Genomic DNA, 27198 nt, shown 5'->3' with positions numbered 1-27198 from the left:
AAGAGCACAATGATGGTGCCAATTTGGGCCAGTGAAGCAACATCCTCCACGACTAGACAGAAGAACAAAAGGACAGCAACTTGTCTGTTCCCCTTCCCCCAATTCCCCAGCGCTGTTCCCATCCCCCCAATTCCCCATAAAAATCTTTTTAAAAAAACACAAGGGAATACAACCAAAGGAGCACAGCCCTCTCCCCCATTGAAGACCCAGGCTCCATCCTTCAAACCGCCCAAGACTCACCACCTCCGAGAGAGGACCGAGGCTCTTTTTCTGGGGGCCTGGCCCTCCCTCCCTTGAGGATGCTCTGGGTGTAGGCTGCGGCGCCACCTGGTGGACCAGGCGTCTCAGTACAGAGCTACACGGAGTTGGTAGGGAGAGGCGGGTCTAGGCTGAAAGGAAACGTGCTTCTAGATATTCTACCTCAAACGCAAAGCCCTCAGAGGAAGGAGCGTGAGGACGAGGGAGTGGGGAGACAGGCAGGAGCCGTATCAGTTAGGGCCTTAGCAGGTGTGGGACGGAAGACCCTCAACAGCCCCCATTCCAAGCAGCTCCGCGCCCACGCGGGGCCGGGCGGACGCTGCTGCTGGGACCTTGGAAGACAGTGAACCCGGAGACGAATTTCCATTGGTCGGTGCCCGACCAATGAAGCGCGGCGAGGTTACCCAACGGGGCGGGGCGACCGTTGACAGAGGGAAAGCTTCTCACCTGCCCATCCATGGCTCTCAGCCAGAAAATGACCACCAGGGTATCGCCCAAGATGTGAAATGCCCATTCACAGAGACCGCGGGTCCTGAAGGATAATCACCAACTCCGACGTAACTGTAACCCGCAGAACCTTAAGATGGGCCCGCCCCTTCCAAGGCTGACCCCGGTCTCCCAAGCCCTGCCCACTCCCCAGCCCCACACAATCCCCCGTCATTCTCCCCAGGCCCCGCCCACTTCCTCTTTATCAGCTTCCCAGGACCCGCCTACTCAAGGTCCCGCCCATTTCCCCTGCCTTTCTCCCTAGGCCCTGCCCACTTCCCTGCAATTATCTCCCCAGGCCTTGCCCACTCCCCAGTCATCAGCTTCACAGGTCTTGCCCACTCTCCTGCTCCACCCACTTTTCTCCCATTTTTAGTCCAATACCACTGCTCTCCCCAGGCTCCGCCCTTCTATTGTCTCCTATCTAAAATCCTCGCTCCTTTCTTGGGTTCCACCTTTGCAGCGCTCTGCGTCCCTTCCTAGTCCAAGCATTCAATCCATCCCCATCCGTAGTCTGACATTCCTGGGGACTTCGAGGCCTGTGGGTCTGACCAATTTGTCTTATTCCTTTGGCCCCGCCCCTTTTGTGCCGCCCTACCTTCTTCCAGGCCCCACTCACACTGTAAAGACCCTACCTCAACATGGTCAAGTCCCTGATGGGGAGATAGGGACGCCTGGCTAATGGAAAGAGAGAAGCTGTTTCCTCGGCCCCGCCCTTCTTCGGGAAGGCCCCTCCCCCTTGGTCGTCTAAGTAGTCTAAGTACGTACGCCCTACACTGGGATCCTGTCCCTGCGCACGGTGGTCTTCACCATCCAGGCCTGCCTCTCCTCGCTGTGAGCCCCAGAGGCTCACGAGCTCTAACGCTGGTCTGGGTGGGCGCGCCCACCCTGTCGCCCCCCGATGGAGTCCATAAATTTACCACATACGGTCATGGCCCTGCTGGAGCTGGTGATCCCGTACCAGTGCCTGTGGCAGGGGACTCACGCAGGTCACTCCTGTCCCATCCGCTGCCGCACTCCTGCACCGCCAGCATGTTGGTGACTTTGGACATGTTCTGTCTGCTGTTGGGTGAGCCCCCTTCCCATCAGTCTTGAGCCCCACATCCAGACACCCAAGAGGCGGTGGAGGGGTATGTCTGCCTGTCTGCCTTTATCCGAGGGCGGCTAGACTGGGGGCCCTGGTGTGTGTAGCTGGCCCGTGTGTCTTCACATTTGTATGTTCATCAGCATATTTCTGGGATGTCTGGGTCAAATATGTGTCTGTATGAATTGGGGAGAAAAGGACTCTCCACAAGTGTGACTCGTGGGTTTACCTGTCTTCCTGGGTCTGGATGCTGGAGTCAACATCTGACTGTATGCGTTTTTTTCTTTTTCTTTTTTTTTCCAATCTTTCATAACTTTATCTTCTCCCTTCAACCATTTATTTTTTCAGTCTTTTATATGATTTTACTTGCTGTATGTCTTTTTCAGTTGTGTCTATGAATCTATCTGTGTGTCTGGGAGTGGTCTGTGTTGTATTTATATCAATGTGTGTGTTCATGCATGTGTTTCTCTGTGTGTGCCTGTGTGTGTGCATGCATCTGGGTCTGGCTGTATCTGTACTGGGGTCTGGGTGACTGTGTATTGTACGTTTATGTCTCTTTGGGTTTCTGCGTTGCGTGTTGTGTTGTACTGCATTGGGGAAGGTGTGTTTATCATGAGTGACTTCTACGCATGTGCTTGGTCTGCTCTATGGGACCCTGTGACAGTTCATCTGGGTTGGGGAGTGGATCCGATGGTATTTGTGTAGCCGGGTGTGTGTCTGGGTCCATATGGGCCTATGTATATTGTGAATATATTCTTATATTGTGTGTCTATGTGTGTATATCAGAATCTGTACTCGTATGTCTGGGTCAGACTGTGTGGTTGTATTATGTATGTCAGACTCTGTGTATACACATATTTGTGCATATGCCAGGCCCCCAAATCCCCAGTGGGCAAAGCTAGTGACTAAAGGCCCCTCATTGGGCCAGGCTGGGACACTAGCTTTGCCCTCCCAACCCAGGAAATGAGTTGGGGACTGTGGGAGGCTGCGCTCCAGGGGCCTCACTCCACCAGGCTTCAGTGGACAACAGAATGACAAGATCAAGAGAAGGGTGGAAGGCCTGGAGGCAGGCTCTTAGTGTAGGCAGGCCTGACAGAGAGCCCTGGCACCTGCTGGAGACAGGCCCTCCCTGCCCTTCCTGACTTCAAGATGGCAGTGCCAGGTGAGGGGCTCCAGACCCTGCTCACACACAGCACCCACACCAATATCTCCCAACTCAGTCAGTTACAGAGCCATAGATATAGTCATGAACACACACACAAACCCCAAACATAGACACACACACACACACACACACATGCACGCACATCCGTGGACACACATGCATTATCTCATATACACAGACCCTAGACAGAGGAACACACACCCACACAGGTACCTGTATGCACCACAAACACCTATTCACATCACACATACACATGATTCATGATATGTGCACATACCAAGACACACACATCTGCATTCATGTACATCCCCGAGCATACAGGTGCACATGCCAAGTCATACCACATACACATAGTCACATATGAGGTATGATCAAACAATATGGTGAATGTTTAAACTTAAAAATGTATGACAGTAAAAGACGCATTGCCATTAAATCCCCCCTCACCTCGAACACAAGTATTGCATCGCTCCTGACACTTTCTGAAGCAGTTCTGGAAGTCCTCTTTTGTAAGTGTCTTCACTTGTGTTGTCGTGGCTGCCTCGATGTCCTGAATCATTTTGACTTTGGGGAAGAACCAGAAGTTTCACAGTGCCAGATCCGGTGAATAAGGTGGATGAGGACACACCATAATGTTTTTGTTTCCCAGAAATTGTCATATACCAGAAGTGATGTGTGACATGGAGCATTGTCATGATGAAGGATGATTTACAGAACACTTTAAAACACACCTTCTCGGGCTGCCCAAGTGGTGCATTGATTAAGAGCTGGCTTGGGACTCCAGAGGGCCCCGGTTCGGATCCCATATATGAGGGCCAGTGACACTGCCCTCTACAGCTAAGATGCTGAACAACAGCTCAACCTGGAGCTGGGCTGCCGTCAGCCTCCGGTGACTGCGTAGGCTGCAGCCTCTGCTGCAGCCACTGCTGCAGTGGGTTGCCATGGGCTACCGTGTGTAGCCAGCAGCCAGCATGAGCTGCCAGCAGCCGCCATGTGCAGCTGTCCAGAAGCCGGCGACTGATCTGCCTTGCCTGGGAAGAGCACAATGATGGTGCCAACTTGGGCCAGTGAAGCAACGTCCTCCACAACTAGAACAAAAGGACAGCAACTTGTCTGTTCCCCTTCCCCCAATTCCCCAACAAAAATTTTTTAAATAAATAAATAAAACACACCTTCTCTCAACCACAGCTCACAGCTGACTGACTGCACCGAACAAGTTGAAACTTGTCACACATTGTTACTATATTTCATTGCACTGCTTTCTGTATTGAGGATCCCTGCCTTTCCATTGGATGGCACTTGGCAGCAGCATTCACCATATTTTGTGATCACAACAGAAAGGCTCTGTGTCACACATGGCTTCTGGTATGGCAATTTCTGTCCAATAAAAACATTATGGGGTGTCCTCGTCTACCTTATTCACCAGATCTGGCACCTTGCAAGTTCTGGCTCTTCCCCAAAGTCAAAATGATCATGAAAGGTAAATGTTTTGAATTGATTCAGGACATCGAAAGAGCCATGACAGTGCAACTAAAGACACTCACAAAAAAGGACTTCCAGAACTGCTTCCGAAAGTGGCAAGAATAATGGGATGTGTTTAAAGTGAGGGGGAGTATTTTGAGGGAGATTAATGACAATGTGTCTTTTACTGTAATATATTTTTTAAATTTAAACATTCACCATATTGTTTGATCATACCTTGTACATACAAAGACATAAGGACTCATTCACACCAAGAAAGATACACAAGAAAATTCACACTGACTCACAGCTATATAGAAATATACCAGGAAACATACATCTACATACATTCATATCTCCACACCAGGAAACATACATGCTCAGAGACCACTCATGTAGCAGGTGACATAGATATAGATTTCCATAGGCACACCCACACACATTCACAGATTAAAAGACATGCACAGCCACAATCATCCATACATATACACATACATCAGGACATGCACACATACAGAAAAAGTGAACCCTCTCACCCTTGTACCCTCATTACCCTAATACTTTACCCACCTCATTCACAGTACCCCACCCATGAATGGGTCCCTGGAGCTCTATCTTCCTCTGGACTTCTGGCCAGACCATACTCCTTACACAGCCTTCCAACCCTCCCACCAAGTCCAGGTTGTGGAGACACAGGGAAGACAGACTGCCCAGAAGGCTGAAGTAGAGTCAGCCTCAGGTGAGCCATCCTTGAGTGGGGTCTTCCACTCCCTGCAGTCAGCATCCCCACTGTGCTGAGAGCGGTTTGCTGGTACCCCACATCTGGGGCTTCTTTTGAAATGACACAATCATCAAATACCCTCAGTGGCTCATTACATCACTGAGGACTCAGCACTCATCACCATGGCCTCTTCATCTCCACCTTCACGGTAAGGGGCTGGCCACTTTCACCCCATGCAGTGGTGACATGCCACGGGCAGCTACACCATTTTTTCTGGCAAAATGGGAAAACACCTCCCCCCATTATAGGCCTAAGGCAGGAGGAAGTACCACTTCTTTTCCTAATGAAATGGGAAATCTCGCTACTGGATAGCATAGAAGAAATTCTTTCCTTGAGGAAAAGGTAAGGCTCACCCCCTTGTTGACATAGAATAGAGGAAACGCCAGCCTCTTTGCCTTAGGCATGGAACAAGAGGAAGTTTATCCCCTTTCCCCCAGTGAAGAGGGAAGCCCCATCCCTTATATGCATAAAGCAGGACGCAGTCCTGCCCCTTTTTGGGGAGCTGGGACATCGCCCTCTTTCAAACAGAGGGAACATCCTGCTTTGTTCTTCTGCTGAAAAAGGAAGTCCCACCATTTTCAGGCATTCGGGAGGAAGTCTATCTTGTTTTCCTTGTAGAATGGGAAATCCCGCCCCTTTCAGATATGCGACAGGAAATTCTGCCAATGTCTGATATAAACTATGAAGATGTCCCACCTCTTTTCCTGGTATAACAGGAAATCTTGCCCCTTTCAGATATGAGACAGAAAACCCTGCCCACGTCTAATATAAAACAGGTGCCATTCTACCCCTTTGCCTGATGTAGCAGGAAGTCCCACTCCTTTCAGATGTGGGACTCCTGCCTATGTCTGACATAAAATAGGGAGCTGTCCCACCTCTTTTCTTGGTGAAACGGGAAGCCATGTCCCTTGCCTTAGTGAAATAGGAAATCCTGCCTATTTCAGGCACAGTGGTGGGACAATCCTCTGTGTGTGTGTGTGTGTGTGTGTGTGTGTGTGTGTGTGTGTGTGTGTGTGTGAGATGAAATGAGAAGCCCCACCCTTTTGTCTGGTTTAGTGGGAAACCACACCCTCCTTTCCATATGAAATGCGATGTGACCTGTTTGAGAAAAAGTGTTGAAGATTTCCTACTCTTATTTCCCCCTGCCCCTGTTGTTGGAAAGTGGGCCCTTCTTGGCACAAAGTCCAGGTCCTTGGCAATTGAGCAAAGAATTGAATGAGATGCCGGAGTAAAGTACTGAAAAAGTTTATTCGAAGAGATAGTACATTTCAAAGAGTAGAAGTAGGCCCGAGCAGTAGAGAATGGCTCAAGGGCCCATTATTAGAAGAGAAATTACATTCCAAAGAGTTTGGAGCAGGCCATGCGCAAAGGCAAGGCTCAAAGGGCTTAAAAAGGAAGAAGCGGTCAAAAGAGCAGGGTGTCCAAAAAGGGGAAAAAAGGGCGGACTTCCCAGGACTTGGATTTTTTATCCCTTCTCTAGAATGGGTTGTTCCCCTAAGGGCGTGGGACCACTTGATTGGCACTTGTGATTGACAAGAGGTACTGCGCAGGTGCGAGTGACTGGTCTGTGCGAGTGACTGGTCTGATCTAGTTGGGTATTTTGCACCCATTTGTTTCAGGGGTAGATAGTTACAATGAAAAGAAGTTTTGGGTTGAGAGGGGAGGTCACATCCTGTGGGACGAGCAGAAATGCAGAGACCCAATGCCTGCCTCTAATTGCCTGCCTATTTCCCCTTGAGAGACGTGATCCCCATAAAATCTCTATGAGAAGCTGAGGGACAGGATGTCTCTTCTTCTGTATCTGCTTCCTGCTGGGCAGGGGTGTAGAGCTGTCCCTGCCTATTGGGGGATTCAGGGAACTCTCACCCTAGCTGATCTCAGATGAGAAGAAGGGGTCTCAAGATCCACCTGGAAAACCGTGTTGGCTTCTTTGGTTGTGACTGGCAATCTTGTTGGGGTAGCCTCTGTATCCCCAAGGTCCCTGAATGAGGAAAAATAGATTTTAATTAATAAATCTGTTAGCTCTCATGAGGCCTATGGCCATTCAGCCTGTTACTCACGTGGCCTCAGTTGTCTGGGCCCAGAATGGGTTTGGCATTCAGCTTACTGGCCTGGAGGATATTAGGAAATCACAGGCTTTCAAGTAGTTATCTGAAGCAGGGGTAGGAGACTTCTATTGTTTAGAATTCCGAAACTGGTTTACAAAGCAATCAAGAAGCAGGGGGATAGGAGAATTCTAGGATTCAGGCTAGGAGCAATTTAGCAGAGGATTCACAAACTGATAAGAAGAGTAATCAAAGCCAGGGGCTAAGAAACTAGGGAGGAGACTTAACGTTTCCATACTTAACATTTCTATAGGAAAAAAACTTAAAAGTCTTTGGGGGCAGCACTCTCTTGGCCAGTAACACCCCCAGCAGTAATCCCTGCCTGTTCCACTCCCACCCCACAGATCAGCCTGGGAGAGATGATGTGTGTCCAGGTCCTGCAGCTGAGCTCACCGGCCTTCATGAGCAGCACCTATGTAGCCATGGTCTCCAAGCAACTGGGTGCCTTCATGTTTGGCGGCATGGCCAGCTGCTCCTTGACCAGCATAGCCAAGATGATCACCGTCACCTGAGACCCCACTTCCTAGCCATGTGCCTGCCCAACCTGGCTTCCTTCTTCAACTGTGAGAGCGTCTATGTCACCAACTACACCTGCACCAGACACCCTGAAGATATCCTCGATGCCAGGCGAGTGGGTGGGTGGTGAGGGGAAGCCAGGAAGTGTTCATTCCCCACCCCAGCCCTAATGTCAGCCGTACCCTTGCCCATCTCCCAGAAAATCCTTCTATTCTGAGCACACCTCTTTTGGGATGTATGCCATGCTGTATCTGATGGTGAGTGTTGGCTGGAGTTGGGCCACACACCCGGCAAAGTCAGAGACTGCTCCATTGTCCCCCATTCTCCATCCCATGCTTGGTGCCAGCAGTGCCAAGCACAACTTCCATAGAGCTTGTATGTGTGCCCCTGGAGTTGGGAGGGCAAGAATGGGGAGGGCCTATCTCCTCTTAAGGCTCATTCAGAATCCCTGTCCCAGAATGACAGCTTTCAGAACCCTCTGTCTCTCCCTCCCTGCAGCTGGAGAGGCCCTGTGCCAGGCTGGGTCCATGCCCAGGGCTGGGTTCTGCCAGGGGCAGGGGGAAGGGAAATCATATTCAGCTGAGGTGTAGGCCTTAAGTCTGGGCAGTGAGGTGTCAGGAGAAGTTGGTGACAAGGAGACCTTCTGGGAAGGCCCAGTGGACAAGGAAACATAGACTCCAGTGGTGAAATTGGCTCACACACATGGGAGCCAGCCCAAAGCACCTGGGCACCAGGGTGGACAGACAATGACACAGAGGCCCAGGCCATGGAGAACATGACAGTCACACAGCTGCTTTCACACCAGCAACCCCGCAACACTCCCTCCTGAAAGACAACCCATTTGACTGCCAGCCTTCTTTTTTTTTTTTTCTAAGAACAAGTAAGAAAGTAACTACAGCTTCTGTTGTGATAAAGGAACAGGGTCTTTGAGGCTACAGTGTAAGGGCTCTATCCCAGCCTCAACTGTGTGTGACACTGGGTGCGATACTCCTGGGGCCTCCGTTTTCTCATCTGTAAAATGGGCATGCCTGGGCCAGCCAAGTGGCTCAGCTGGTTAAGAGCTCGCTCACGAGTTTGAGCTCTGAGCAACAGCGGTTCGATTCCCGGCCCGAGCTGAGCAGCCGCTGAGCTGCCAACAGGTGGCAGGATGGCTCAGCTTAAAAAAATAATAATAAATAATAAAAAAATAAAATAAAATGGGCATGCAAACAGCACCTGCTTCCTAGGGTTGTGGTTTCATGAGATAAAACATAAACAAGTGGATACACTCAAAACACTTAGCATAGAATGTGGCCTAAATGTGACTGTTATCTTTAATAATAGGCAAAACAGACTCCCTCTGCCCCCTGGGGTGGATCGGAGGCTGGGATGTATATCAGCATAGGTGGGGTGACAGTGTGGCCCCCACATGGCAGACAAATCACACACAAGTAGGAAACAGGCTTTTCCCTGGTTTTGCAGACCTCTTAAAAATAAGGCTGTCAATTTCATGAGCAGGATGTTCTGAGTCTCCATGAATTCCCTCACCTCGAGCATTCCCCTAGTGCTGTTGCCTGATTTCTCTCTGAGACACACAACAGCCACTTTCTCATTCTTCCTGGAAGTACGTTTAACCCGGTACTTCAAAATGGGTTATTGGTTGTTGTTTTTTTTTTTCTGTCTTCCTTTTCAAAATCAGGAGCCCAACCCCTGCTTTTTGAGGCCTTCCTTGCTGAGGCATTCTGGCTCAATTGGAGATCTGACACTGACAGGAGGTAGGAGTTTGGGGCCACAGTATGAGGCTGCCCATAGTGTCTCACCTGACTGCTTGGGAAATCATTCAACAACTAACAATTCTCCCAAGTCTAAATCAGGGTTTCTCTATCTGGACACTGGCATTGACATCTGGGGTCCAATAATTCTTAGCTGCAGGGGCTCTGCATTCCATAACCATCTGATTCTGAGGTCCTAGTCCTACACTTATTTAAATACACAGCCTGGGTGGGACAGAGAGAGGAGGTGACTCACAAACGCTGGGGGTTACCCTGGCTTATACTGTCTGACCCATCAGGAATTTATTCTGGAATCCGATGTGAGCTAGGGGTCTAACTCAGTTTTTTCCCCCAAATAATTAACACAGGATTTATCAGTCCTCAGCACTATTGACATTTGGGGCCGGATAAGTCTTTGGGGTCAGGGGAGGGACTGTCCTGTGCACCGTAGAATGTTTAGCACCATCCACCCACTACATGCCATTAGCACATACACAACCCCCATCCAGGCATGACAACCAAAAATGTCTCCAGATATTGCCAGGTGTCCCCTGGAGGGCAGACTCGCCCCTGGTTGAGACCACTGGTCAAAAATAGAAGCCACTGATGAATGTGAGGCCCCAGCCATACAGCTGACCCCACTTCCCCCACACACACACAATAGCCAGAAGTCCTCAGGATGAGGAGGAGGCTTCTGAAATGGCAGAGCTGGAGGCTGCCGGCTGAAGGTGACCCCAAGAGGTCTGGCCTTGACTTGAGGGACAGCACAGGAAGTCTTGTCCAGCTCATGATAAAATTGTAATACAAACAGCTACAATTTGTTGTTTCCTCTGTGCAGAGGAACCTGGGGCCCCGTCATTGTTAACTGGGCCATCTCATTTTACCCTCCCAACCAGACGAGAGTGGGCATTCCTGACTGCCCCTTCTTGCCAATGAGTAAATTCAGCCACAGAGAGACAAAGCTGCCAGTGCAAAGTCATATGGCTAATAAGAAATGGGAAGGTAGGGTGATTGCTTGCAATAAATCATAACATTGGAGTAGAGAGGTGCTGAGGTAGGGGGAGCAATGCAGCCCTTGGGTGCTCACTATCCCCCGCAAGATGAAATCCAGCTATAAATCTTAAACCTTGATGTTCCATCCAGGCAAGACTGGGGTGACCCCACCTGCGACGGACCCAAAGCCCAAAAGAGGTGTCCAGGGGGAGCACATGGATCCCTCAAACCTCCATCAGCTTCCAAAGCATCCCCCAGTGAAACCTGGAAGGAAAATCGTGGTTTTACTGACTTCACAGCTTCAAGACAAGTCCTCCAGGAACAGACTGCCCATCCCCAACCCCCCCCCAGGGGGAGGGGGGAACAGATGGCAGCTCCGAAGCCCCCAGCTCGAACCCACTAGGAGCCTCCCGGTAATACAAGGGTTCTGGCGAATGGTACATAGATGGGATGTAGAGGGAGGCTGCGGGCAGATAAACTGAGGCAGGGCCGCCCGGGCGAGGGAAGGCGGCGTCTCCTCTCTGCTGTTTAACGGGCCTCTCCCTTCACCCGCCCAATCTCTGCAAAACCCGGGGGAGATGGTGCTGATAGCGCCTAACAGGCCTTCTCGCCACGGTCCAAGGTGGAGGTGCAAGAGGCCCTGGCGAACCCCAGCGCGTATTCCAGGAAGTCTCCAGGCCGCTGGGGAGGGAGCTCCCTCCACCCCCTTCCGTGCCGGGGCGGGGCCAGGGGGCGGGGCAGGGCGGTGACGCGGGCCCTGCCCGCTTTTATAGAGGCGCCCCAGGGGCGCAAGGACCTTGCTTGGTCGCTGCCACCGCCACCGTTTCCACCTCCAGTCCCGCCACCGCAGTTCCCAGCATCAGCGGCACCGCCGCCCCGTCCACGCAGCGCCGCCACCATGCGCGAGATCGTGCACCTGCAGGCCGGCCAGTGCGGCAATCAGATCGGGGCCAAGGTGCGCGGGTGATTGGGCCCCGGGAGGAAGCCGAGAAGGAGTGGAGCAGATCCTAGAGCTCTGCAGAGCTACCCGACCTTGGGCCTTTTGGGGGACGGGGTCGCCAGGAGGCCAGAACTCCAGGGACGGTGGGGAAGGGGGCGCGGGGACAGGGCCAGGCTAGGAACAAAGAGGCTGATGGGGGGCCCAGTCTTCTGTCCGCTGGCCACAGCTGGCGCCACAGCTGGCCCACTGTCCCCTGCACACGCACAAAGAGATCCAGCCTCTCCCCAGGGCTACAGCCAGAGCCAACTGACACCAGCTGGCGTGCCTGGGGTGATGACTCTGCTTCACCCACCCCCACCTCTCCCTTCTTGCTGTTTCATCCCTGCCTCCCCACCATGCCTCTAGGTACCCCCATTCACTTTGCTGGGGTACAGGTGGCAGCCAGGGAAGTGGTTTGGGGTCCTGAGCCCAGAAAATGGAGGCTGGGGCAGGCCTGGACCCCTGCTCCACCTCTCTTGATTCTTACCACCACCACCACCCCTCTAGTTCTGGGAGGTGATCAGTGATGAGCATGGCATCGACCCCACGGGCACATACCATGGGGACAGTGACCTGCAGCTGGAGAGAATCAATGTGTACTACAATGAGGCCACAGGTAGGGCGCAGGGGCACCTGCGGGAGTGGGGATGGGGAAGTCCTGGGAGGGGACAGCATGCTGGTTCCTGGCCCTCACCCCAGCTGCCTTCCATCTGCTTCCCTGCAGGAGGGAATTATGTACCCAGAGCCGTGCTGGTGGACCTGGAGCCAGGCACCATGGACTCAGTCCGCTCTGGCCCCTTTGGCCAGATCTTTCGGCCCGACAACTTCGTGTTTGGTAAGTCCTGGGCAGAAAGCACAGTCAGGGAAGGCCCCTCATTCCTTTCACTTCCAAATGCTTGGTGAAATTTTTTCACCTATCATCAGAAACTCAATGGTGACCATGGGGCCCCACAGCCCAGTGGGGAAGGCGGGCAGGGCAGTCAACACAGTGATGGGAGATGCATCTGATACAGCGGGGTGGGTGAGGGAAGGGAAGGCTTCCTGGAGGAGGTAGCATTTTAATTTAACAGTGAACCAAAGCCAGATTGCTTGCATGCAAATCCCAGTTCTTCCACTTCATGCATTGGACAAATACTTATTGAGCACCAATTGCATACCAGGCCCTACTGTATCCCCTGGGGATACAGCTGAGAACAAAACAGACAAAGCTTTCTATCTCCCTTGAAGCTGGCATCCCGGTTGAGGAAGGTGGGATAAGAATATAAGTAAGTAAAACTCAGGCACTGATCCTGTCAGCTGGGTGACTTTGGGTGGGCTCCTCAGTCTCTCTGTGCCTGTCTCCTCATCTTTAAAACAGGGATTATAATAAGATCTACTTTGCAGGACTGTGAGGCTTAAAGCCATTAATATGTGTAAAGAATTTAGAACAATGCCTAGCACAGAGGAAAAGGTAAATAAGCATTTGTTGTTGTTTTCATTATCATTGTTATTATTAATATCTGCAGCTTAAAAGGACTTGAACTGACCAAAGGGCATTGAATGGAGGAAAGATGTGCAAGGTGGAGGAAACAGCTGCTGGGTAAAGGGATCAAAGATGGAAGCAAAGAGAATGATTAATAATAACAAAATTATAATAATTTATCTTATATGTAATAATACTTTATTATTATTATTTTCATTATTATTATTATTCAACTACTTGGATGGCTGGGGGTGGGCTCTCCCCACAACTGCCTATGTGTCCCCTTCCCTCTTCAGGCCAGTCTGGAGCTGGCAACAACTGGGCCAAGGGCCATTACACAGAGGGCGCAGAGCTGGTGGACGCTGTCCTGGACGTGGTCCGGAAGGAAGCTGAGAGCTGTGACTGCCTGCAGGGCTTCCAGCTGACCCACTCTCTGGGCGGTGGCACGGGGTCTGGGATGGGCACGCTGCTCATCAGCAAGATCCGAGAGGAGTTCCCCGACAGGATCATGAACACCTTCAGTGTGGTGCCCTCGCCCAAGGTGTCGGACACAGTGGTGGAGCCCTATAACGCCACGCTGTCCGTGCACCAGCTGGTGGAGAACACGGACGAGACCTACTGCATTGACAATGAGGCCCTTTACGACATCTGCTTCCGCACCCTCAAGCTGACCACGCCCACCTACGGCGACCTCAACCACCTGGTGTCAGCCACCATGAGCGGGGTCACCACCTGCCTGCGCTTCCCAGGCCAGCTCAACGCTGACCTTCGCAAGCTAGCTGTGAACATGGTGCCCTTCCCACGCCTGCACTTCTTCATGCCCGGCTTTGCCCCCCTGACCAGCCGGGGCAGCCAGCAGTACCGGGCCCTGACGGTGCCTGAGCTCACCCAGCAGATGTTCGACGCCAAGAACATGATGGCCGCCTGTGACCCCCGCCACGGCCGCTACCTGACGGTGGCTGCCGTGTTCCGGGGCCGCATGTCCATGAAGGAGGTGGATGAGCAGATGCTGAGCGTGCAGAGCAAGAACAGCAGCTACTTCGTGGAGTGGATCCCCAACAACGTGAAGACGGCCGTGTGCGACATCCCGCCCCGCGGCCTGAAAATGGCTGCCACCTTCATCGGCAACAGCACCGCCATCCAGGAGCTGTTCAAGCGCATCTCAGAGCAGTTCACGGCCATGTTCCGGCGCAAGGCCTTCCTGCACTGGTACACGGGCGAGGGCATGGACGAGATGGAGTTCACCGAGGCCGAGAGCAACATGAACGACCTGGTGTCCGAGTACCAGCAGTACCAAGACGCCACGGCTGAGGAGGGCGAGTTCGAGGAAGAGGCCGAGGAGGAGGTGGCCTAGGGTTGCCTCGTTCACTTTGTGTCTCCCCCCACCCGCCCCCCATCCCCCTTCCTCCACCCCGCTAGACTGCTTACTTTTGACTCCTTAGAGCCCTCCTTGGGTCTCCAAGAACCCCACATCACCTCCAAGCCTGACTTACCTCTGGCCCTTTGACCCTACAATCTTCACTTCACACCTGATCTCAGCCAACCTTTGACCCTTGAGCCCCATTTCATCTCCTACCCCCTTGAGCTCTCCCAACTTCCACACCACCAAGAGTACTGCTTCACCTTTGACCCCACAAGCCCCACCTTTAACTCCATGAGCCGTCCTTCACCTTAACCTCAAGTTAACCTTTGACTTTACCCACAAACCCAATGCACTCCCAGGCCATAAGCCCCAGTTTACTTTTGACCCCCTACTTTAGAGCCTCCCTTCACCTCTGACTTTCCCTCACCTTTGACCCCACAAGCCCACTTGCCCTCAGACCCTGCCTTCTCTCTGGCTCCTGTAACTCTGTTTCATCCCTGCTCTCACTCCCCTCAGCTCCAACTGACCTTGGCTTTCCAGGGGTAGTGAAGGAGTGCCGCAGGGGGAGAAGGAAGCCCTGGAGCATGTGGACAAGAGAAGCTGTGCCCCCAACCCTCCCCATACTCTTCCCCTCTGCCAACAATAAAAAAAATGTTGTCCTGCCATGTTTCTGCCAAGTGCATTTTTTATCTCCCTATGGGATAGCCAACAAACAAGGGCTCCTTCCTGCAGGATGGAGGTGGGCACTGAAGGGACATCTAATCTGGGGGTCAGAAGGTAGGAGGTCAGAAAGAAGTCTTGGAATCAGACAGACCAAGCTATGCCAGTAATTAACTGTGTGGTGTTGAATAAACCACTTGCCCTCGCCGATCTCAATTTGCTCACTTGTGATGGGATCATATGCTTCCCCACCATGATCTCATACACACCCAGGGGATGTCTGTGAGGACTAGAGATCTCGTGGACACAGCTTGGAAATGGTGCTTGGCAATGGAGCTGCTGCCATTCTCCGTGGGGCATCTTGCAAGTATGAAAAGCAGAGGAGGGAATCTCTAGGGAAGGATGCTGAGAAGATAGCAGCCTGGGGCTAGCACTCGAGGGTAGTCCTGCCAGAATAATAGTCACTAACATGAATAGAGCACTTCAATGTGCTGGCACATGCCTCGTCTCTTGTAACTCTCACACCAACCCTGTAATGTCTGAGCTTTTATCTTCTTTCAAACAAAGGTTTAGACAGACAAGGTGTATCATTTAGCTTTTTCTGTGTAACAAATATCCCAAAATGTTAGGAGTTTAAAACAGCAGTTATTTATTTTATTCCCAAATCTTTAATTTAGGCAGGGCTTGGCAGGACAGCTTGTCTCTGCTCCCTGTGGCATCAGCTACAGAATCTCAACAGGGGGCTGAGGGATCTACTTTCAAGGTGGCTCACTCACATGGCTGCCAAGTTGATGCCAACTGTCAGCTGGAGATTCAGCAGAGGCAGGTGGGAGGGCATTGGTACCTCTCCACAGTCTGCTTGGGCTTCCTCACAGCATGGTGGCCAAAGTCCCCAAGAGCAAGTATCCCAGGAGAGCAAGCGGAATGCATTACATTTTTCTGACCTAGCTTCAGAAGTCACTGGTATCCTCTGGACTCCTAATCAAGGCCATCACAAAGACCTACCAAGTTCAAGGAGGTGGGCTATATTATAGACTCCACCTCTGGAGAGTAGAGAGACAAAATACCAGAAGAACATGTGGGATGGGAGTTCTCACTGTGGCCATCTTAGAAAATTACAATTTGGCCCCATGGCTGTGAAGCAGTGAGCCGGGGTTCAAAGCCTGACAGTTTAAATCTAAAACTCTGATTCCAGTTTGTCAGCCAGAGTTTAGTGTGGAGACCATTCTAGGCATGTTAAACAGAAAGGGATTTAATACAAGGATTTAGGGGTTTACAACACCATTGGAGGGGTGGAGAGAGTGGGCTGTAGGCCAGTGCTTCTTAAACTTCAGCGTATAAAAGAATCACCAGGAACACTGCTAGCTAGCACACAGCTTCTGGGGCCCCACCCTAGAGTTTTTGATGCAGCCGGGTGGGGGAGGTGGGACCCAAGACTGCATTTTTAACAAGTTCTCATGAGATGCTGATGATGCTGCCTATGAGACCACATTTTGAGTAGCCCTGAAATGGGTTGGCACAGCACAAAGCTGAGCCACTAAGGAGCTACGGTACTTCCTCTGTTTGGTGAGAAAGGTTGAGATTCAGCAGGCTGCCAACAGAACTATCAAGTTCAAGAACACCTCCCAACATCCACAAAACTGGAGACAGGTCCACTGGAGTGCTGAATAAAAATTAAAATGAATATAAAATAAAATTAATTCAATATACAGCAGGACACACACACACACACACACACACACACACACACACACAAGGGGAGGGGGGTCACTTCTACCTTCCAAATCTTTCACAAGCGTTTTTTGTTGTTGTTGTTTGTTTTTTAAAGATTTTATCGGGGAATTGGGGGAGAGAACAGCGTTGGGAAATCGGGGAAGGGGAACAGACAAGTTGCTGTCCTTTTGTTCTTCAGTCTAATTGTGGAAGACATCGCTTCACTGGCCCATGTTGGTATTGTGATCATTGCACTCTTCCCAGCTGAGGCACATTGGTCACCGGCCATTGGATGGCCGCTCACGCCGGCTCACGGCAACTCATGCCGGCTGCCGGCTGCTCACGCTAGCTGCTGGACATTCACGGTAGCTTACGGCAGCCCACTACAGCCCCACTGCAGCCTACGCCGTCTCTTTGAACCCAGGTCTCTCTGGCTCCAAAATCATTCTGTTAACCACTTACCTGACCTGCCTCTCATAATAACAGACAGGATATATCAGAAATTTGATTCAAGCCTGCAAGTGCGTCTATATATCCTAGTGTTTCAATATGACATCTGTCTGCCTATGTGTCTGTCTCTTTCTTAGTCTGCAACTCTTGTGTCCAGCTGTGTCTCTCTACATGCATGTGACCGTCTCTGGCTGTGAATATGACTTGCAGCTGGGCCCTAAGACTTGCAGTCTATCCCCTTTGTTACTGCTCTAGCTATGCCTGTGCTCTATGCATTTCTGTCTGTTGTCTGGGTTTAATTCTCTGTTATCTTGTTTTCATGTGTGTCTGTCTGTCACCTCTGTGTGAACCTGTTTGTGCCTGCATCTGTGTGTTATCTGTTTGCATCTATCACCTGGCTGGGCAAAGAGTGCTCCTTGTGTGTGCTGTCCTGCTGTACTTGTCAGTTTGTGTTCATGACTCTATCCTGCCTATAGGACTTAGTATTTCTCTGTGTCTGTCTGCTATCTGTGACTGTTTTGGCCTGTTTGTCTGTGTCAGCCACTTCCTGGTTTCGTGTGTGTGTGTGTGTGTGTGTGTGTGTGTGTGTGTGTGTGTATGTGTTCTGTCTGTCTGTGCCTGTGTTTTGACTGCTGTTGGCTGTTCACTTCCCCAGTGACCCAATGTCCACTCTCTGACCAGCTCCCTCTGGTGGTCCTATAAGGAATGGCCAGTGCAGGTGGATGAAAGGAAAGAAAGGCTGAAGGAAGAGAAAGCATTTTAGGGAAACTGTGAATCCTGGGCTGCACAGAGAGAGGAAGGTTTGGGTGTAATGGTGGGAACCAGACGTGACCTGGCCTGGCAGTATGGGGCTGGGGGTCTGGCCTCTGAGCCACCAGTTGCCCGCCCATACTAGGAGAGGGCTAGGAGAGAGGATGCTTGGGTTTTTCACAGTAGGTGGGGGCAGGGGCCTCCCTCTGGGGACGTCACCCATTAAACTTCCTCTCTTAGCCACACAGGAAGCTGAGCCAGCTCAGGGCCCAGCCCTGCGCAAGCACGGCCCCCAGGACCCCTGGGGAGAGGGCCCTACCAGCCCGGCCCTGCAGGGACCATGGGATCCAGAGCTGAGTAAGAGCGGCCCTTCCCCCATCCTCTGAACCAAGATTCCCAGACTAGGCCTGGGCTGGGGCCAAGGGGAGGGGGGCTGGGACAAGCCTGGGAGGGACTAAGAGTCACAGGGGCAGGTGGCCAGAATTGTAATCGGTTCAGGACTTCAGCTGGCTTACAATATGGACTCCACTCTCAGGCACACTCAGGCCACTCTCGGCCCCATCCCCCAGGGCCCCCACCCCCAGAGCTTTGTGCGACTAAGTTTGTAACTCTGAGCGTGTACCTCTTGGTATATCTGAGTGACAGGGAACATGGTTTCTGGTTGTCAGCAGGGTGGGAGGGAGGACTCTGTGTGTCCCTGTGTGTAAGTGCTTGTGTGGAATTTGTGTCAGAATGAGGCAAAAGTGGTAGGGATCTCCATGTCAGGGACAGTGCATCTCAGTCAGTCCCCATCCTCTTCCTCTGTTGCCCTCCAGGTCTTGCTGTCTTTCTTCCTAAGAGCAAGTCCCAGCACCCTCTGCATGGTGGGCAGAAGCGGGGACAAGGGAGGAAGTCAGAGATTGCAGGGTTTACAGAAGTACCGGGGCACACTGCTCTCCTTCCTCTGATGAGAAATTTGGTGTCAGCCCCTGGGGCCTCATGAAGTCTCCTATACAGAGATACATGGGCAGGGCCTCTTGCTCTCAAGACCACAGAGACACTCGCACATTTACTCAGTCACACTCACAGCCACACAAGAAAACATGGACTTATTCACCCTTACACTGGCTTGGTCACACATACAATCCTACCTGACACATACACTGAGCAGCCTCACTTTTTCAGGCTGACACAACTTTGGGATAGAATCACAAAAACACACACCTGCATGCTCACACAAGTCTTGAACACACAGAGTCACACTCTCTCACTCTGCTTTATACTCTCAGGCACACACACACAATCAGTACCATCACATGCACAGCCTCACACAACCTACGCAATCACTGCCACAGCCCTTGGGGGTCATGCACACACAGTTGCACCTGTCACACACAATCACACACATGTACAAAACCCACACAGACACGACATACACAGAAACAAGTCCATGGACCCACTAAGCCCTTTTCTGTCCCACAGAGAGGGTACCCCTGCCGTGTTTGATTGGTTCTTCGAAGCAGCCTGTCCTGCCTCCCTACAGGAGGGTGAGTTGGGGGCATTGAGTGAAGGGGGGAGAAAGAGGGTGGGCCTGAGACACTGAATTTAGAGGCCTGCTCTTCCTGCAGATCCCCCCATCCTGCGGCAGTTCCCCCCAGACTTCAGGGACCAGGTATGTAGGCTGTCTCCTTGCTCCCCTGGGCCAGGGCCAGTCCCCCTGAGGGAGGGGACTTGTCTTGGACAGGGAGCTCAGGGATGGGGCCCAACCTGAGTGGCCAAATGGTATGTGCTTTTCTCCACCCCCAGGAAGCTATGCAGATGGTGCCTAAATTCTGCTTCCCTTTTGATGTGGAAAGGTGCGGAAGGAAGCAGACACCAGGGACCCAGGGACCCAAGGACTCAGGGATTCATACATCTAGGGGCTTAGGGACCCAAGGACTCAGGGACCCTAACAACTAGAGACCTATACACAGAGGGCCCCAGGCTGGTGGGCACAGTACTAGGAGCATTATTGGGGGAGGGTGGGGGTTTGGGGAGCTGTGATTCCCAGGTCTCTGAGAACCTCTCCCACCTCCAGGGAGCCCCCCAGCCCTGCAGTACAGCATTTCACTTTCGCCCTCACGGACCTGACCGGCACCCGTAGATTTGGTTTCTGTCGCCTCCGGGCTGGTGCTCACAGTTGTCTCTGTATCCTCAGGTATGGACTATGGAGGGAGCAGGTGAGGAGGGCCTCGATCTAGGGGCACTTCATGGAACCTGTGTCCTCTCTCCACAGCCACCTTCCCTGGTTTGAGATGTTCTACAAGCTGTTGAACACAGTAGGGGACCTCCTAGCCCAGGACCAAGTGAGACCAGCCCCCCTCTCATTCGCGGGAGTCCCAGCCCTCACCCCACCACACGCCCAGCTCTGCTCAGAGCTCCAAGACCTTACCTGAGCCCCTTGGCTCCTCCCAGACCACCCAGCCTGAGTCAAGGCCTTCAGAATCCCCAACCCACGTTTTGGCTCAGATACCCCAACCCCACCCAGGTCTCGGAGGTCGAGGAACTTCTTCTAAATCTGTTGCAGCATCCCCTGCCCGGGACCCAGGCCTCAATGGAGCTGGTGAGTAGTCCCTAACCCCTGGACGTCCGACCCCAGGTGAATGGGGAGACTGCGCCCCAGCCCTGAGGACCACACAGCTATACCTCTCCCCCAGGGCAGCGGAGTGACAATCTCCAGCGCGCACGGTATTCCGCCCCCTGCCCCCGGGAACAGCAGGCCGGTGAGCGGGTCTGGGGGCCCTGGGAGGTTGGGCACTCAGGAGAGGCTTACCCTTGATTGATCGGTCCCCTTGCCAATTCTCCCCACTAGCTTTCCTGCTTCGTGGCCCCCGACCCAAGCCGCTTGCCATCCATTCCTGAGAACGTGAGTGGACATCTGGGAGGGGACTCTGGGGGTGCGAGGAGGTCCCGAAACCCTCAGGAGCCGCCAGATCCTGTGGTCCCTCGCGCCTAGAGCTCTTCTCTGTCTCTCAGAGAAACCTAACGGAGTTGGTGGTGGCAGTGACCGACGAGAATATCGTGGGGCTGTTCGCGGCTCTCCTAGCTGAGCGAAGGGTTCTGCTCACCGCCAGCAAGCTAAGCACCGTGAGGCGGGGCCAGCCGGGCCGGGGAGGGGCCGAGGCCTGGCTTCGCCCCTGGGGGCGGGACGACGGGGCTGATTCCTACTCTGAGCCCACCGGGCAACACCCGAGGGCAAAGCCCTGGCTCTGCCCCTTTCAAGGTCAGGGTTGAGTTGAATCCTGGCTTCGCCCTTATGCGGGGAGTTCGAGCCCTGCAGGGCTGCGCTGTGGCTCCTCTTCATTGGGAGCGCCCAGTCCAGACTCCACCTACTATAGGCCATAACAAGGTTGGCTCCGCCCCTCTGGAGGTTGAGATTAGGAAGCCCTAACTCCTATCTCCGACCCTAGGGGGAAAGGAGGGGAGGGTAGGGGGTGAGGGCTAAATACTGGCTCCACCTCTAGGGACCGGACCAAATGAACTGAATTATAGTCCCGCCTCTTTAGGGGTGTGGTCAGTGACGCTGAGTCGTGACTCCACCCCTAGGGGCGGAACTAGGACGGGCTCAGTACTAGCTCCGCCTCTTTCTGAGTGGAGCCAGTAGGCTGAGTCGTACTTCTTTCTACCCCTAAGGAATTGGGATGCGGAAGGGTTGCATATTAGCTCCGCCCCCTAGAGGGAGGGACTGGGACGTGCTACGTCCTGGCTCCACCTGCTCCAATCACTGAAATTTACCGAAATCTTGGTATCCACTTGATCCCTGAAGGGTCTGAGTTTTCACCTCTTACCCAGTAGCTGGTGGGAAGGTGGGTTGGGTGGGAAACGGAGCTGGGAGAGCCACTGTCCCAGAGAGGGTTCTGGAAACGGGGTCCAGGCCCTGACTCCACGGCCCCCTACCCGTCCCCAGCTGACCTCGTGCGTCCACGCTTCCTGCGCTCTCCTGTATCCCATGCGCTGGGAGCACGTGCTGATCCCCACGCTGCCGCCACACCTGCTGGACTACTGCTGGTGAGCGGCGGAGACTGGGGAGGGGCAGGGCCTGGGGAAGAAGTATGGAGTCCTGGGGACCCGGGGGTGGTGCCTGCATGACTCTGCCCCTTCGGTCGTCTGCAGCGCCCCCATGCCCTACCTCATCGGAGTCCACGCCAGTCTCGCCGAGGTGAGTGAGAGCGGAATTGGACTGCGAGGGCGGGCGGAATCCCCTTTCCCTCTGCATCCCCAAGTACCCTCCCCCGCCAGCGATCCTCGAACTCTGAGCGGCGGTCCTCCCTCTCTCCCCTCGTCGCAGACAGTGCGGGAGAAAGGCCTAGAGGACGTAGTGATGATGAACGTGGACTCCAATATCTTAGAGACGCCCTTTGACGACATGCAGGCGCTGCCCCCAGACGTGGTCGGTGTCACCCTCTCCCACCCTCCTGCCGTGTCCAAGAGGCGGAAGCTCCATACCCGCTTGCTCAGCACTGCTTTCTTGTCCTCTAGGTGTCCCTGCTGAGGCTGCGCTTAAGGAAGGTCGCGCTAGCCCCCGGGGAAGGGGTGTCCCGTCTCTTCCTCAAAGCCCAAGCTCTGCTCTTTGGGGGCTACCGCGATGCGCTCGTCTGCAGCCCGGTGAGCTGCGGGGACGCCGAGGGAGAGGCCCCGTGAGCCCTGCAGGATTCAGAATAATATTGATACCTAGCAATCGTAGAATGTTTACTCTGTGCCTCCGTTTGCTCATCTGTAAAATGGGATCCAGATAGTACCCACCCAAAAGGATGGCGTGAGTCAATGAAAGGGCATATTCAAAACGCTTGGCTAGTGAGTGCTCAAATGCTCGATTTTACCATTACTATTACTTTTAACGCTCACGACAGTATTATGAGATAGATGCCATTATGGTCCCATTTCACATGAGGAAACCGAGGCTTGGAGAAGTCCCACAGTGGGTGAGTGTTGAAACTAGGACTTTGATCTGCTGACTTTCAACTCCCCACATCCTCAGTTTTCAACTATTCTATGAACACTTGAGTAAAGGGTTCTATCGTTTGAGCATCCGAAGTTCCTGTGGGCTCCACCTTTACAACACACCTGGAATCTTCCCATTGCTTCCTCTGTCTCCACCCTCTGTCTAGTTCCCATTACTGCTTGCCTGGATCAGCACACTCGCCTCCCAGACAGGTCTCTCCCCGGCTCCCACCCTCACCTCCCATAGTCTGTCTTCCCAGAAGTGGCACCTGAGTCAGGTCCCATCCCGCCTCTGCCCACAGCCCTCCAGGACTTCCACCTCCCTCGGGGTAAAAGCCCGAGCCCTCCCAGCAGCCCACAAGGCTCTGCACAAGTTCAGACATACAGCAGCCGCTCAGTCAACGTTTGCTGCATAGATAATATGATATAGTGAGGGAGGCAGCTGGAGTCCAGCAGAGCCTGGGGGCTCAGGACGCGCGTGTCCTTCTTCCAGGACCAGCCTGTGACCTTCAGTGAAGAAGCCTTCTTGGCCCAGAAGCCAGGGTCGCCCCTGCAGGCCTTCCACCGGCGGGCTGTGCACCTGCAGCTGTTCAAACAGGTGCGCCAGAGCCCTGAGGGCGGGGCTGGGGCAGGCGGGGCCGGAATAGAGTCCGCCTGGCAGGATTTCCCGGGGTTCCCGGTTTGGGAAAGCAGAACTGAACCTGGGTTACTAAAGATGGGAGCCCCCAACCTGAGTTCCTAAGGATTAAGTTTCTAGGTCTCGGGGGAGATATGGATGGGACCAAATTCCTGGATCCGGGATGTGAATCTGTGCAGGTTTATGGAAGGGGCGTGTCCTGAGTGGCACTCGCGTTGGCGGGAGGAGGAAGCTGGCTGAGACTCCAGTGGGGCGTGGGGAGGGGTGTAAGTGAGCCAGACTGCTAGGCTCCTGAAGGAAGGTGGGCTGGACTCCCGGGTACTTCAGTGAAGGCCTGGGTTCTAGGGTCCCTGAAGGTGGGGTTGACCTCTTCCAGGGTCACTGAGAGGAGCTGGGAGGTCTGAAGTGGCAGAGTCTGACTTACGGGTCCCTGTGAGGGGCGGGATCTGGTCCCTGAGGAAAGGTCCTGACCTGGGGGAGGGTAGAGTGTTGGACCTCAGGCTTCCTAAGGTGAGCTTCAGAATTCCTGGGTCGCCATCTTTTACATCTTGAGGATTCCTAGTCCTCGCATTCACATGTGTTGATAGCAGCCATGTGTCTAACTCTGACCCTCCCTCCCCCAGTTCATTGATTGCCGACTGGAGAAGCTTAACACAGGAGAGGGCTTCTCAGATCTCTTTGAGCAGGAGATCACCTGCATTGGGGACTCCTCAGGTGAGCTCTGCACCTAGCCCCCAAGTCCCCACCCCACCAGCAGCACCCCAGCCTGAGCCTGCCTGTCATGACCACACTCCCTCCTCATTCTAGGCACCCTTCGCTCCTACCAGCTCTGGGCAGACAACCTAAAGGTATTAACAACCAAACACTTGTTTACAGTTTATTATTGGGTTAATTTAATCCCACCACAGTCCCTAGGTAGGGTCATCATTTTGCTCATTTATACAGGTGAAGAAATAGAGGCTCAGAGGAGAGGGATGTGTCCGACATCACACAGCCCTGGGATGATGTGGGGTCTGGGGTAACCCCAGATGCCCAAACCTCTTCCTTGGCATTCTCTCCCTAGAAAGGTGGTGGTGCCCTCCTGCATTCGGTCAAGGCCAAGACTCAACCAGCCGTCAAAAACATGTACCGCTCGGTAAGGCTGGGCTAGACAGGCCACTGGGGTGACAGGGTATTTTAACCCCACATTTAAAGTGCAAACATTTTTGTCAAAACTGAACCAGCAGTGAAACCATTAACAATTCTTCCCACTTTTATTTTCTATTCACCGTACTCATTTTTGTTGGGATAATTGTTTTCCGATTTAAAATTAATGACCAAGATTCATTTTTTCTTTTGTCCTTCTCAAACACTGTAAACCCCACTTTTGCCCTTGTGGGTTTTTTTCTCCCAAGCCCAAGTTTCCTGGGACCAACTTTTGCAGCTCTGAATTGTCCATTCGATTTTATTCTCCACTCGGCTTTTGAACATGAACACATTTTTATGATGTTCTATTTTTGCCACCCTGTTTCATTTGGAGGTTACTTCCCTCAGGAATATTCCTTTTGTATAGTCAAAGGGGCAAGAGCTTGTACTGACTCCTTAGGTGGTGCGTGGGAAACTGAATATATTTGTGAGATACAAACATAAATAGAGGGCAAGATACAGCTGTCCTAGGGGACAGAGGGCTGAGTTCTCAAATGCCCAGAATCAAATCACCTTGAGTTTAATTCTCTTCTGGCTCTCCATAGGCCAAGAGCGGCTTGAAGGGAGTGCAGAGCCTTCTGCTGTACAAGGTAAGGCTAATGGTCAATGGCCAAAGGGGAGTAGGGAAACAGGGCTCCTGGTTCACCCACACTCTTCCAGGGCTCCTGGTTTACCCCTCTTCCTAGGATGGGGACTCTGGCCTGCAGAGGGGAGGCTCCCTGAGGGCCCCATCCCTCACCAGCCGCTCAGATTGCCTGCAGCAGCGCCTGCCTATTACCCAGCACTTTGGACAAGTAAGACTTCCCCACCCCCACCCCGACCCACACACCTGGAATTATCACCAAGTCCTCCTCCCATCCTCAGTCTCCATCTAGACATCTTGCCTCCTTCCTCGTGTACCCCAATAGCTGATGTCCACTTCACACTCACCCTCCTTCACACAGCCCCCTGACTTCATAGCTCCTGAGGCCCACCCCCCAAATCTGTCCTTTGCAGAGCCGGCCCCTTCGCCCCAGCAGGAGACTCCGACAGGAAGAAAGACCTTCTGAGTCCCTGGGGGAAGGGTAAGGCTCAAAGGCAGGGGGAGGGGGCAATGTTGGAAGTGGGAGACCAAGACTGATGGGGAAGATGGTCCCCAAATTCCAAACCTGCCAGAGCCACTGGACTGGGGCTGGGGGCCTTGGGCAGATATCTGAGGCTACCCATCCTCTCAGGACAACCCCTGTGAGCCCTGAGGATGCCCAGGATTCATGGGCAGAAGAAGCTCTGGACAGCAGCTTCCTGGGGTCTGGGGAAGAACTGGATTTGCTGAGTGAGATTCTGGACAGTCTGAGCACAGGAGACACAAAGACAGGCAGCCTGCGGCCCAGCCAGAGCTTAGACTGCTGCCACAGAGGGGACCTCGACAGCTGCCTCAGCCTGGTGAGCCCCCAGTCCTCCCCGACTTGTCCATTACTTGCCAGCCCATCCCCCGTCTAAGGTCCAGCAACTTGCTTATCTCCCCACCCCCACCCAGCCCAACATACCAGGAAGACCAGTATGGCAGCCAGATGAGGAGGACCCCCCAGAGGCCCAGCCCCAGTTGCTGCCTGCCAGCTTGCCATGTCTGCTAACCCTCCAGCCTTCGGATACCAAGAGCTCCTCAGCGAACCTCCCTCCCCAGCCACACTCAGAGGCCAGCCAAGAAATCACTTCTCCATCCCAGTCTTCAACAGCTACAGACCCAAGCTACCAAGGGGCCCCTGAATCCTCTCTCACAGAGCCCTATCATCGAATCCAACATCTCTCCCCTCCTCAAGAAGCAACTGGAGATTCCAGGGCCCAGGAGAGCCCCTGCTCCCAGCTCTCTACAGCACCCACCCAGCCCAGCCCTCCAGAAGGTCAACTTCAGGTCCCCACAAAGCCTAACTCGGATATCACCTGGACATCCCAACCCCTTGACTCTTTCTCAGATCCTGGTCCCCCAAAGAACCCCAGAGCTCAGCCTTCTGAGGCCCTGCTAGCAGAGCATGCTCACCTCCAGCCCCCCAAGAGGCTGGGGGCCCCCAGACCCCCTGCTGCACCTGCTAGCAACCAGCAGGAGCCCCAGGCCAGGAGCCGGCCCAGAGTCGCTGAGCTTAAAAAGTGTTTTGAAGGTTAAGGATCAGGTGTCTGGAGGAGACGCCAATCCCTCAGTAAAGCCACAAGAACCCAAAGCCAGTTTTTCCTGGTGAGTTTACCTGCAGTCCCTCTTTCTGCTCAGAAACCCATCCCATCCATCACCTTCTCTACTGGGACAGCCTCCAGCTGGCTTCTAGGTGCAGCAAAAAGCCCTCCCTTCCAGGAAGCCCTCCTAGCCCCTAGGATTCTCCCAAGCTTATAATTCATCCCTCCACAGCCTAAGAACTCCTCATTTGTCTCCTCCACCTAGTCTAATTCTTGCCCCCACCAGCTCAAAAAA

The 27198-nt window shown here is 53.1% G+C and overlaps 3 protein-coding genes and 1 long non-coding RNA gene across 12 annotated transcripts in view; 2 read left to right on the top strand and 2 right to left on the bottom strand.

Moving 5' to 3' along the window:
* TNFSF9 (TNF superfamily member 9) overlaps window positions 1-883 on the bottom strand; it is a 10429-nt gene extending 9546 nt beyond the window's left edge. For 2 of the 4 annotated variants that reach the window (XM_019653308.1, XM_019653311.1), the window contains exon 1: window positions 706-883. In XM_019653308.1, coding sequence (XP_019508853.1) covers window positions 706-772 — 67 coding nt within the window. In that variant the 5' untranslated portion in view covers window positions 773-883. Of the gene's footprint in view, window positions 1-240; window positions 610-705 lie in introns of those variants that run through there. The other 2 variants (XM_019653309.1, XM_019653310.1) reach the window with 2 other exon arrangements.
* Window positions 884-11362: 10479 nt separating this feature from the next.
* TUBB4A (tubulin beta 4A class IVa) lies at window positions 11363-15069 on the top strand. The gene is made up of 4 exons (XM_019653539.1): window positions 11363-11555; window positions 12087-12195; window positions 12304-12414; window positions 13338-15069. The coding sequence occupies exons 1-4, from the start codon at window positions 11499-11501 to the stop codon at window positions 14393-14395; spliced, it is 1335 nt and encodes a 444-aa protein (XP_019509084.1). The 5' UTR covers window positions 11363-11498; the 3' UTR covers window positions 14396-15069.
* A 450-nt stretch (window positions 15070-15519) lies between these two features.
* Window positions 15520-20846, bottom strand: LOC109388635 (uncharacterized). Its single transcript, XR_002125247.1, has 3 exons — window positions 20769-20846; window positions 20083-20262; window positions 15520-16727 (listed from the first exon to the last, which is right to left on the bottom strand). It is a non-coding gene; the product is annotated as an uncharacterized LOC109388635 (long non-coding RNA).
* Window positions 18127-26953, top strand: DENND1C (DENN domain containing 1C). 6 transcript variants are annotated; one of them, XM_019653525.1, is made up of 23 exons: window positions 18205-18334; window positions 19439-19503; window positions 19585-19628; window positions 19763-19812; window positions 20034-20153; window positions 20232-20301; window positions 20484-20558; window positions 20653-20718; window positions 20808-20861; window positions 20972-21082; window positions 21903-22003; window positions 22109-22154; window positions 22284-22385; window positions 22475-22600; window positions 23430-23534; window positions 24197-24287; window positions 24381-24421; window positions 24637-24708; window positions 25304-25348; window positions 25445-25552; window positions 25755-25822; window positions 25973-26180; window positions 26275-26953. In XM_019653525.1, the coding sequence occupies exons 1-23, from the start codon at window positions 18318-18320 to the stop codon at window positions 26896-26898; spliced, it is 2409 nt and encodes an 802-aa protein (XP_019509070.1). In that variant the 5' UTR covers window positions 18205-18317; the 3' UTR covers window positions 26899-26953. The 6 variants fall into 6 exon arrangements, with proteins under 6 accessions (XP_019509067.1, XP_019509070.1, XP_019509071.1 ...); XM_019653522.1 differs by lacking the exon at window positions 19763-19812 and having other exon boundaries at window positions 18127-18334; XM_019653520.1 differs by lacking the exon at window positions 18205-18334 and having other exon boundaries at window positions 18804-19503.
* The last annotated feature ends 245 nt before the right edge of the window (window positions 26954-27198 follow it).

The sequence above is a fragment of the Hipposideros armiger genome, unplaced genomic scaffold (assembly GCF_001890085.2).
Source record: "Hipposideros armiger isolate ML-2016 unplaced genomic scaffold, ASM189008v1 scaffold_202, whole genome shotgun sequence".
NCBI lineage: Eukaryota > Metazoa > Chordata > Mammalia > Chiroptera > Hipposideridae > Hipposideros > Hipposideros armiger.
The sequence above is the reverse complement of the archived record's forward strand: the minus strand, read 5'-3'. Positions and strand labels throughout refer to the sequence as shown.

What these genes read in the sequence shown, in the direction of transcription:
- DENND1C (XM_019653520.1), top strand. Translation starts at nt 19,185, where the DNA reads ATGCTCACACAAGTCTTGAACACACAGAGTCACACTCTCTCACTCTGC. An exon ending in AGTTGTCTCTGTATCCTCAG is followed by an intron (nt 20,154 to 20,231) that starts GTATGGACTATG and finishes CTCTCTCCACAG; the next exon opens with CCACCTTCCCTGGTTTGAGA. An exon ending in TCCACGCCAGTCTCGCCGAG is followed by an intron (nt 22,155 to 22,283) that starts GTGAGTGAGAGC and finishes CCCTCGTCGCAG; the next exon opens with ACAGTGCGGGAGAAAGGCCT.
- TUBB4A (XM_019653539.1), top strand. Translation starts at nt 11,499, where the DNA reads ATGCGCGAGATCGTGCACCTGCAGGCCGGCCAGTGCGGCAATCAGATC. An exon ending in GCAATCAGATCGGGGCCAAG is followed by an intron (nt 11,556 to 12,086) that starts GTGCGCGGGTGA and finishes CCACCCCTCTAG; the next exon opens with TTCTGGGAGGTGATCAGTGA. An exon ending in GTACTACAATGAGGCCACAG is followed by an intron (nt 12,196 to 12,303) that starts GTAGGGCGCAGG and finishes GCTTCCCTGCAG; the next exon opens with GAGGGAATTATGTACCCAGA.